This window comes from Perca flavescens, chromosome 7 (genome assembly GCF_004354835.1).
Source record: "Perca flavescens isolate YP-PL-M2 chromosome 7, PFLA_1.0, whole genome shotgun sequence".
In the NCBI taxonomy this organism is placed as follows: domain Eukaryota; kingdom Metazoa; phylum Chordata; class Actinopteri; order Perciformes; family Percidae; genus Perca; species Perca flavescens.
In genome coordinates this window covers 15,407,368-15,419,511 of record NC_041337.1, presented here as the reverse complement: position 1 = coordinate 15,419,511, position 12,144 = coordinate 15,407,368, and the positions used below count along the sequence as shown (strand labels likewise).

At 37.2% G+C, this 12,144-nt stretch overlaps 1 protein-coding gene across 1 annotated transcript in view; it reads left to right on the top strand.

Moving 5' to 3' along the window:
- LOC114558515 (metabotropic glutamate receptor 7) overlaps positions 1–12,144 on the top strand; it is a 45,657-nt gene that overhangs the window by 19,103 nt on the left and 14,410 nt on the right. Inside the window, exon 7 of the mRNA XM_028582574.1 lies at positions 3,611–3,750. Coding sequence (XP_028438375.1) covers positions 3,611–3,750 — 140 coding nt within the window. The remainder of the gene's footprint in view (positions 1–3,610; positions 3,751–12,144) is intronic.

Below are 12,144 nucleotides of genomic sequence, written 5' to 3'. Positions count from 1 at the left end.
TTTTTGAGCCAATATGACATATTATGGTTTTGCCAGTACTTGAACCTCTACATTATTCAGCCCTGTACAGAAAGTGATGAGGAAGATACTTAACAATTAATGGCAAATAGCTATTAATGACAACTGCTCTGAAATGCAAGGAAGAGTGCAGGAAGAGAGCCAAATGGGAGATGAGTTTAAAACAAGACAAACCTTTGTCATTACAAATGCAGTGGCTTGTATGTCAGCCAGTGATCTTCTGACGAACATTGTGTCTTCACAAAATGTTCTAGATGAGATTTAGCTGTTTAATGTAAGAAATCAGCGTCATCTTCTCACCAAACTGGCCTAGTAAATTTTGTCTATTTTCAAATAACACTCTATAGTAATGTTTTATATGTGGGAAAATATAATACTTGTATGTACTTTACTGGGATAGACACATTGTACTAAAGATTTGCTAAAGATACTGATGTTTCATTTCATTTTATTCCGACCAGTCTGACCGGCGGTGATATGTTGCTGTTTGTAACACTTGATTTGGTTTATCACATGACGCTAGCGAAGCAGCACAGCAGAAATGTCAGATAGGTCGGACCACCATGTTTAACTATATATCTTAAAACGTTACAGTTACAGCTGAAATTAAAAACAGAAATAAAAGTTTGCCAATTTCACATATCTCTGCAATTTAAATCAAGTGCCATTTGTCTACCCGCAAGTGATTTTAGTGTTAGCAAGAAACCAGGCAACATCAAGCTCTAAAAATATTTATCTATTCAAAGTTTGTTCCTATGCACATTTTGTATTTTTTTTATCAGTGTAAGAGACACATTGATCATGTTTAACAGGGCAAAAAAATCTTTACACTTACTTATATACAAAAGCATGTGAAAATAAACTTCTGTCATTCAGCTAAAGGCTAAATAGCTGCCTGCCTTTCTTCGTCGCTATGGCAGCAGTGCAGAGTTCCAGCAGGCGAGAAGCCCTCAGATTTTAAGGTGGAACTAAAGAAACAGAATATATGCAGTGCTTAAATTTCAAGGAGACCTTAACTCAGCATGCATGGGATCGAGAATCTGCTGTCCAATCTCAATAACCATCTGGGGTTGTGCTGACTTTTTTGGGGGTATTTTCAGCTTCCGAAAAACATTTACCATAGCGTGCCACTGACAAAGAAAGCAGTTCATTTCTCCTGAGCCAAAAATAAGATCACACCTTCACCTCCTCTACTTCTTCCTGTCATGCATTTATATTCTCAAACATTTTTACTGGCAAGCAGAGGTTGTTCTGTTGTGGCTCCATCAGGCATATCTTACTGCCCCTTATTGCATTTAAAGAATGGAACCATGCACATTATCTTCTGTATGTGCCACTGCTAATGTATGTTTGAGAGCGGAGTGTAAGCCTCCTTTGTTGATCTCCCCACTGCGCTGGAGACACAGAGCAGAAGAGTGAGAGGCAGAAAAAAAAGAGAGAATAATGATGCGAGAGAAACACAGCAGTGGATCCCCAGTCCACCCACACTGCTCGGCACAGCAGCAGTGCACTTTTGTCATGTCTTAGTTCAGAGCCACATGCAAATGCATAAATCTTTCATCTTAGACAGCGTTCTCACTAAGGAGCCTACACAGACCATTTTACTCCCTTGAAAATATCAGGGAATAGAAAACAGAAAGGAATTTCTAATGCCTTTTTATCTGCACACACAGAGACACCACTTAATTATTTGCTCTAAAGCTGAAAGAGCGCCAAGTGCCCAATCACTCATGTCACTTTACTGAATGACTTTGTGTTTGTTTGTATGTTTACGCTGGGGTGTAGAGTAAGAATGGTATCCCTGTCATAGCTTTTGTCAATACCTTGTCAAAATCTTTCTTTATTCACTGTGTCATCAAGTCTACTGTCTGTCTGGTGGAAGCAAAAATGACAGGACGGTGACTGCCACCCACCGAGTTTTGATTTGGTTTTCACATATGGGCCGAGAGTTTTCACGATTCTTCAGAAACACACTTGAAGTCATTCTGAACTCCTGTCCTGCTTCATTTTCTGTGCCGACACATGGATACCTATGAATTAATAATCTACTTTTAAACAGAAAGACTGATGGGTCAAATGACTCCAGTGGCGCCATTTCTGCATTGTTAATGGAAAATATATGTGCTGTCACTTTGCAAAACAGCAGATAGTGAAGAGTTTGTGGCTCTGCATCAAAATGAAAATGGACACCAAAGGTCTTATAAACTGACATTTGTAATGCTTAATGGTGTCACAAAGTCAAAAAGGAACATTTGGGTGCTTGTCCACAGTATTTTATTAAAATGGCCCCATACATTGTTGCCTGGAATGGGCTTTTTCTCTTGCTACCTCTGCCTTTCTTGTTTTACAAGAGTCTTTTGGCCTGAAACTTTTGTAGAATGTTCAATGACAAATGTCCTTGGTAGAAAAACTAGAGGGAGATGAAATTCCCTTCTGGCTGAAAACTAAGGAAAAGGTGCAGTGGCCTTCCATCCAAAAGCCACAAGCTCTGCTCTAGATACAAAAGACAACATGTTCCCAAAAGTGTTTTGGACACATGCTCCTGGTCCTTTCTCTACACTTTTTTATTTATTTATTTTTTATAGCCAGAGCTATTAAAGTACTTAATTCCCATGCCAAGTGTCATCAGACTCCCCCTGTCCCATTTCAGAAATGGTATCTCCATTCGTGCTTACAGGCTACTATATGCAGTGGCAAGGTGAATAGACTTGTAAAATGTAGCAGTTCATTCTCTCTCAGCATTGTGGGATGGTAAAAATGACCTCATCAACAATGGAGACCTCATGTATAAAATAAAGTACAACAGTTTTCTCCGATTAATGCCATTCAACATTCACTGCTGCGAGGGAGATATCATTTTGACTGACATCTGCGTTAACACACTATCTGGCACACACTCTGCAGTCATAATTGAGTGATATACACACATATACACAACTGACAGGCTTGAGAGCTGTACAATACAAATTCAAAAACCTAATTTTCCTCAAGCGTAATGTTTCAGGTGTCCGCAGTCCTCTCTGAGCTAATTAGTGAAATCTTCAGGGCTCTGCTTGAGACAGGCTGCAGCACACTGAGAGCAGATGGGGACCGTATGATGCTTTGGCTGACCCCTTTATCCTCCCTACATCTCCTGTTGTTGTCCACTGTGTGATTGAAATGCATTACTTTTAACCTGAGAAAGTGTGCGTTAATTTGAATTTCTGATATGAGAGCACAGCTGAGAGTATATACTGTATCTAAGCAGGTTTTGAATATGAAAATATATTCCTCCAGAGGCCATTGTGCAGCCATGATGATGCATAGGTAGCAGGTGAGGAAGTGCTATATTGGTCAGTAGGGAGCTTGCTTCACTGTATGTGATTATCATGAAGGTTGAAGATATAGGTCATTGTGTTTGGAGGTTTTAACTGGGAGTAACAAACTCAAACACTCTGTGGACCTTTGTTTGGTCCATGTAGGCCACCACACTGGGTTAAAAGTTCATGTTTTTCTCTTATTAGAAAATGTGCTGTGCCCTGTCACACCAGCATCTAACACTTTTCTATCTTGCTGTCCTTTTGCTGCATTTTCTCTCTCTCGCTCTGTACAGGCAGTGCTGGCACCTCTGTTGTGTTCAACAAGAACGGCGATGCTCCAGGACGCTATGACCTGTTCCAGTTCCAGATGACCAACTCCTCTACCCCAGAATATAAGGTGGTAGGACAGTGGGTGGAGAACCTCCAGCTCAGGGTATGATCATTTACTGATACTGGTAACACAGATGACAGACACGCAATTTCAAAATGTGATTTAAATGCATGTATTTAAACAGGATGCTCAGTGAACATTTACAAGCGTGAAGACTTTGTGTTTTCCGAAAATTGAAATCTCTAACGTGAAAAGGGGGTGCCCATTATTTGCATCTCAAATACAGACAGAGCTCAGGCTCATGTTTTACTTTCAGTCTAATTGGTGTATTTTAGGTGCAAGAAATAAATCTGTGTGTGCAATTTAGCAAGAAAAACAAAATGTTTAAGTGTAATATTTTCCTTCAACAATGAATAGAGAAATATGTTCACACACGTTAGTTGATGAACTACCTGTTATTTTGAAGTCCTACAGAAAGCTACTTTTATGACTTTATTAAATTAAATGTTGAATTCATAATTGAAACATAGGTTTTATCAAAGATTATCAAAACAGCTGCTTTTACAAAGTGACAGAAAAAAAAAATCCAATTAAACCAAGAAAAGATGTAAAGATCAGTGTGTGAAGAGTGATACAATGTTGGTAATTTTAGTCTGTCACATTTTGTACGCTGTTAAAAGGGGATTTGATTGTTTCTACCTGTAAAAGGATGTAGGACTAAAACATCAATGAGGGCTTGATTTGATAGTTCAATATTACAAAGAATAAAGCAAAGAAGTAGAACTAAAACAGGCAATTAACAACAGACTTTACTCCATTGTTGGAGATCACTCTGCTCCGACTGCATAGGTTTGGAGGAGTGAGTGGGAGGAAGAAAAACATTTTTTTAACCCATGTGTCAAACCATATAATATTTTTTCAGTGTTTGGCAGCAGAGAGCTCGCCAAGATGCTGATGTTGTTGGAGACTGACCTCTAAAAAAACAACTCCCATGTTACTCCGGTAACCGCTCAGTAGCTTTTCCTGCAGGTTTTACTATACATGATGAAACTCTAAATCTATTATCACATTTTATCAGATGGAATTTAAGGTGCACCCAGCAAGATGAATCATATGAAAGCTCTGGGTACTTTACAGGCAAACTGAAGGATTTGAACTGGAAAATATGTAAAAATGCAATGTATTTGATTTTTTTTATGCACATTAAAAAGACAGTGGAACCATGGGATCACAACATAGATTGGGCATTTTTCATTACACGTGTGGTTTAATAACTACCTTCAAAAAACTACTGTCTAATACTGCTATCAGGATAGGTGTAGAGATGGAGACAGCTGCCGTGCTGCTTTTATAGATGCAAGGTGTTGGTTTGCAGCTACTATGATAGACCTTACTGTCATAACACAGGAATGGGTCATGTGGACAATAAAGAAACTGATGAGTTGTATTTTGATTTCAAGGCAAACATGGTTTGAAAATTGCCCATGCTGTATGATAGGATGAAGCCTGAGCTGAACATTTCTGTGTTTCTATGTAACTCAGATTACACACAAAAACATGACATTTACATACTGATGAGTTAACATTTGCATAATGGCTCTGGTTCACAAGAATGAAACTCAACTGAATGGAGTGGATGGCACAGGGGGGATGTTGCTGGAGATTTGCGCTTCATTTTGTTTTAGTGTGGTTACAAACTAAATGCTGTTACAATGCAATTATATTCCAATGCAATGGCTATCACTTCATTGAGTAACACATAAGGAGTAACCTAGGTTATCCTGGAATCAGCATCCTGATAGATTTTTCAATAATCAATGTCATAATGCTGTTCCAGCTCACAGAAATTAAAATTGTAAAATTAACAACAAAAGAAAAAACCCAAATGAAAACTATGGCAGCCGTATGAGTCCAAAGTGTCTTGCTTCTGGTCTCCATAGAAACAGAGCTGTTGGTCTCATTACTGTTTTCACACTGTGTGTAATCGGGAAGTTTTCAGGAGAGCACCATTCATTGTCCAAATAACAAATGGCACCTTCATGCCCCCAGATAAATGGCAGATGATAATCTATCCAGACACCACACAGAAACAACACATTTGTAATGTGTGTGTGTGTGTGTGTGTGTGTGTGTGTGTGTGTGTGTGTGTGTGTGTGTGTGTGTGTGTGTGTAATTATTGGCAGTTGCCACATTTGGAGGAGGTAATGCTTTTAGTATCCTTAGCTGGAGTCCTGTTGTATGATATTTGTACCTAGTGGAGATTTTTATCGGCTGACGTTTATGTTACAGAGTAACATGAGTTATGTGAGCACAGTGTTAGTGGTTAGTTTGTGAGAATGTTTTATGTGCTCACATCGGTTTAAATTCCATTTCACACCACAGAAATTAAAAGATGAGCAATGAAGAAAAATTGTCAATTTTTAAAGGGATATTTTGACATGTTGGGGAATATGTCTATTCCCTTTTTTGCCGAGAGTTAGATGAGAAGATTGATGCCACTCTCGTGGCTGTACGCTAAATATGACCAAGCTTAGTTTAACAAAGAATCGGCCTACCAGATCCTCAAAAAGCACTGAAGTGCAAAAATGAGCTAAGTTGAGGTAACTGGCTGCTCAATAGCTTCATATTAAAGGTATAGTGGAGGATTTTCTTTTTCCGGGTGGATCATCAAGACTATTGGTCCTCCTAGTTGTCAATCATTCTGGTGATATGTTTACGTAAGGCCGTTGTACGTGCACGTCCCTTTCAGGTGTATATGTGTGGTGAGCTTGAGCTACGGTTTCAGCCATTCATTGAAGCATTGAAGCTTTTGGGAGAATATTTCACACGCTGGCGTGCGCTAAAAGCACAGGTTGGGCTTCCCACTGATGCTTCAGTCGTGAAGTTTTTACTCCACAGGTAAAGTTTGGCATGCTATTTGGAGAAATCCATTTAAAATCACTGCTAGTAAAAGTTGATGTAAGCTATGATTAGTGATGCTAGCCCTGGCACAAGTCACGCACCGCGCACACACGGTAAACATCTCAATTTGTGAAAAAGTGCAAATCTTCTTTTGGAAAGTAGGCTTGTATGAGCCATGCCAACAGCAACTTGTAAACAGTGCACTCTCGTGCACACGTTTAATAGGCGTTCCCTTTCGGGAGCAGGCAGAGTGTTGCGCACATAGACTGTATATTATTAGTGGACAGCCCATCCGGTTTCGCAAAGTGCTGCAAATGCGGAAGTGCCTTAAAGCTGCATTCTATCTGAATTCCAGCAGGGGGAGACACGTGCCGTTGCAAAAGGAGGTCGGTTTCTGTAGAAGTCTATGAGAAAGTGACCCACTTCTCACTTGATTTATTACCTCAGTAAACCTTTTCATAATGAGTTTATGGTCTCAATCGCTAGTTTTAAGTCACACAGAATGATGTTCATTTTTTGAATTATGGTCTCGTTGATTTTAAAATCGGTGATAAAGCAGAGGGTGTTTTAGGGCGTGGCTATGATGTGATTGACAGTTCGCGGCCTGTCAATCATGACAAGAGGTTTAGCAAAGCTTATCCAAGGCACGTCAACTTCATTTTGGAGTTTGACCAGCTTTCTTCGTAGTCACTGTGACACTTTGGTTGCCTAATAATATCTTGTTCAGCGTTCGGTTGGACGACAAGACACTCAAAGGAGTCGGCAGTTCAGTTTTTCTGGTAAGTAACGTTACATTTTTTTAAATACTGTTTTTCGTTAGCGAATGTTAGTATCCCAATTAATATCAGTTTGCTAGCTAGATTGCACCTTGCTAACCAAGCTAGCGGGCTAACATTATGCAGACCGTATAAACGGATTCAAATATATATTTAACGTTACAGTCGTATACAGTAGGTATGCATAACTGTACGTACGCACCGCCGCCGACTTGAGCTGCAAAGAAGCTCTGGCCGCCCTGTCGAGGACGCTTGTCAAAAAGTCCGGGGAAGCTGTTTGACGCTTTGGCCGCTCTGACGTGGGAGCATTCTTCGATCATGTTCAACACACGATTGAAGACAAAGCACAAGCAGCCACTGCACGGCCAATACACTGACACTGACATTTTTTTTTTTGCAATTTGTGATCATACTTTTGTTATAATGAATTTACAATAACCCTACACAGATTAAACAGCACCTAGTGCATTTTCAATTACCTACTAAACACTTGACTACGTATTTGAAATATATTCAAATATATAAATTAATCTAAAAGGATTTTGGTGAAGTGTTTTCATGGTGATTAAAATTGACAAGTACATAAAGACACACAAAAAAAAGCACAAACTACATTTTGCTGATCCTTTGTCTACATTCAAGTAAGTATGGTAACATTTAAGAAATCATTTATGTTGATTAAAGCCCAAACAGACACTTTTAATCAATTACAAATTCTATCAAATTACCAATGTCTTGTATGACTACAATACTGTATGTTCCTATACTTACTTCAGAAAAACAACAAATGTAGCTTTAGAAAGACCTTTATTTCACATTGAAATGGGCATTAACTTCAAAAACTACATAAACCACAAACACTGGCAATATTTTTAACATTATGTTTAAAGTGATGAATTAAATAATGTAGTTCACCTTTTACAATCCAGTGTATTCCACACATAAATCACTGCTGTGGGTCAAGGTAAAGGCAAACTTCACTGTCACAAGTGAATTCTGCATAATAAAAAGAGGTAGTTGAATCACTAGTGTCACATTGTTAATTACAGTAGAAATGGTTGACATTACAAACCACAATATAAAAATATAGCTTAACATATAAAGCTTAAAGCACTTGTGCAACACTGTTCAGTCAAGTCCAAATGCCTGGGTAAAGAAATAAAAGCTGCATTTACAATTACAGTGAGCATAGTGTGACAGTCTGTTGGTTGTCTGTAATGCACAGTGGAAAAAGAAAAGTAACTAATACTTAATTCTGAGGCATTGGGTTGGGTGCACATGCCATCGTTGCTCTCCACACTCCTATTTCTGAAAGAAAGAAAAAGAGTCATCAATTTCCATTTGAGCCCCTCATAGTTAAATATATATACACACTAGCATGTAAATGTACTTTATTAATTATCTAGGAGAATACAGATGAATTAACAACAGTGTATTGTTCTTTAGTGTAACTCAGTTAAATGATCTTATTTCTGCTAACGTTAGCTCTTAAAAGCATGTAAAGGCTAAATGCGCCAACCATAGACTGATGATACTTGCTAACAGTTGCAAGACTTTATTGGTGCTTTATGGTTATTACAGTTAGCCAAACGTTCTAAGAAACCTGGTTAAACATTTGCTAATAGTTAGCGTTAGATAATAATAAGCATTGACAATCACCGTTTTGCATTTCGCTGACACTACGTTTAAATTAGGAAAACGTAGCTAAACTTCAATTTGCAGAAAATTAATGTTAGCATGTTTTACCATAAGTGGCTAGCTAACGTTACAGACAATTTACATGGTAACGTCAGATACATTTACTTTACAATGTGATTCCTCTTATATGACTATGGGACAAAGATATATTAAAAACCTAGCAAAGCTAAATCTTACCTTGAATTATGTATGCTAGCTTTCAGCAGAAGTTGCATCCAGATTACCAGTGAACGTGTGTAACGTAACGAAGGGTGTAAGCAGCGTTGCTAACTCAAAAAAAATTAAAATACAGTCAGATACCGCCCAACTGTCTACGGCTCCTCCCTCACTCCTCCTTCTCGTCTAAAAACGTCACATCCGCAACCACGATGGCTGCGCCCATAAACGCAAACTCGACGACTCATATCAGCTCTCCACAAACCAATGGGTGACGTCACACATGCTCTGTCCATTAATATTAACAGTCTATGGTTCCAAGGGGGAAATTTGTTTGGAACTCTTTATATTCTAACATTCAATGGGAATCAACATTGCTTCTACCGTATAAATTTGTTATCCCCAATAAAATGAAAGAATTACATTTTAAAATACTGCATAATATTTATCCCACAAACAAATTTGTTTCAAGATTTGTGGCTGTGGATAATAAATGTGAATTTTGTAAAATTGAAGAAGAAACTATTATACATCTATTCTGGGAGTGTCAATATTCTGTGGTGTTCTGGAAAAAAGTTGAAAACTATTTAAATATTCAACAGAACCATGAAATTAAATTGGAAGCAAAAGATGTTATTTTTAATTATGACAACAAAAACAAAACAATACACAGAATTGTCAACCTTTTGATTCTACAAGGTAAATTTCATATCCATAAAGCAAAATTTTCTAAATCTCGACCAGCTTTTGCTCACTTCAGAATTGAATTCCGGAACTTTTTTGAGTCTATCCAAATTATTAATAATAAGAAAACTATTTATATAACTGATCTACTGCAAGAATTTTTCAAGGAAATGTGATCTATAGCCTTGATTCCTCATCATATTGCCATTATATTGTTTTCTATGTTTATATCTATTTTTTTTCTCATCATGTATTAAGTGCCCATCTCGATTCTATATATACATATCTTTTATTTTTATATTTTATTTTACTGATATTTATCTTCTTTTTTTATCAAAGATTTATGATGTTCCCTGGTAAATTGTTTAGTTATGTATATGATGCCATATTGTTCAGAAAATGTATAACTTGTTTTGTAAAGTTTTGCAAAAAAAAAAAAAAAAAAAAAAAAAAAAACTGTCTATGGTTGTGTTGTGCATGTGCATTTTTTCAAAAAGTACAGAGGGCGGTTCTTTTCTAAAATTCGGAAAAATCCTCCACTATACCTTTAAACAGACAGACATGAGAGTGGTATCAATCATTTCATGTAACTCTCAGCAGGAAAACGAGTATGTGTATTTCCCAAAATTCCTTTAAAAGTTTCCTGTGGAATTTTCTTGTAAACAAAAAAAAGTTATGTTTATATTAAGTGTTACTCACTAAAATGCTTTTTGTGTATCCTTGAGGTCTAACAACGTGTCCTTACTTGTAAAACATTTGCAAAGCCAATTAAGTATTTCAAATCCTGCAGTCTTCTTCTTCCCTGCCTTGCTTGGCACGTTGCTGTGTTTCTTGGCACCTTACTGCCACCTGTAGATCAGTGCAATAGTGTGAAACCATTGGCAGGACTGTGTATTAAGGTTGTCAAAGTGTTGTTACGATACGTTTACTATACATTCAATAGTATCGAAACAACCATGGCTATAAACATAAGAGAGAGAAGAAAAAAAAATAATAACAAAAAGAATAGGCCTACAAGGTAGGGAAAACATTTAAGAATTGTAATAATATTGTTAATTACTATTAACATTATTATAAATGTGTATTTGCTCAGGGATTTTTTTCTGTACCAGCACTGTTTGAATGTTGTTACTATTGAGGCATCGTTTTATAACAGTATTTTATCAAAGTTAAAATTCAGGTATCGTTCACATTGAGGAAATAATGCTCATTACAAAAAAGGTCCCTGAAATTAATCCTATTCATTTCCAATATAGTTTTACGCTATGTCATTCTGTCAGTTTCACACTCATTGTCTCAAATCACCTTTTTAAATCTGTCATTTGAACAGTTTTAGAAGGCAATTAAAATCTTGTAACCATCATATCACTAGAATATGTAGTTTGCTATGTTTTTTTTTTTTTTTATTGAACTCCAACTGATTTATTTTGTTTACTTTGATCATACCGTATATTGCTGTGAAACTACCATGTTGAAGAATCTTTAATCTTCTAGGTCTTTTAAAGCCCTGGATCAGTACACTTTTATAATAAATCAAAAGAATTGCTCAGAGTATTATGAAAGCGTATTTAACACCCTAACAAAATATGGTAGAGCCCTAAAAAATTCCATTTCTTCATGGCTTTTTTAAGCCCAACTTGTACATTGAGATTATAGTTTGAGTTTAAACCATAAAACACCTCAGGGCCTTTTTGGATTGGAGTTTTAGATAGTTCGTCAGTGTGTCTGTATACTGCACGTCTCTTTTTTTTTTTTTTTAAAGATAATTTTTTTGGGCATTTTAGGCCTTTATTTTTATAGGACAGCTGAAGACATGAAAAGGGAGAGAGGGGGAATGACACGCAGCAAAGGGCCGTAGGTCGGAGTCGAACCTGCGGCCGCTGCTTCGAGGAGTGAACCTCTATATTTGGGCGCACGCTCTACCAGGTGAGCTACCCAGGCGCCCCACTTTTCATTTTGATGACAAATAGTAAAAAAGCTCTAAAAGAGGCATTTTGCAATCCCAAAATCCCATTTTCCTTCCTTATCATCACATGTTTTATACCTCACTGCCTTCTGTATTAAAACATAATGTCTTTTGCATTTCATATTTCTTTATTTTTATTTCACTGAACAAAGGTAAGCTCTGTTGCCATGGTGATTTCAATTACTTTCAAGTATTAGAAAAAAACAATCCCTCTCAGAAAGTGGCAAGAAAGACGTACTGTATTGGGTCAATTGTTTTTCGACTTTGTTTACATTTCTTCATCTGTTTGCAAAGATTGCATTCGTTTTTAGAAAG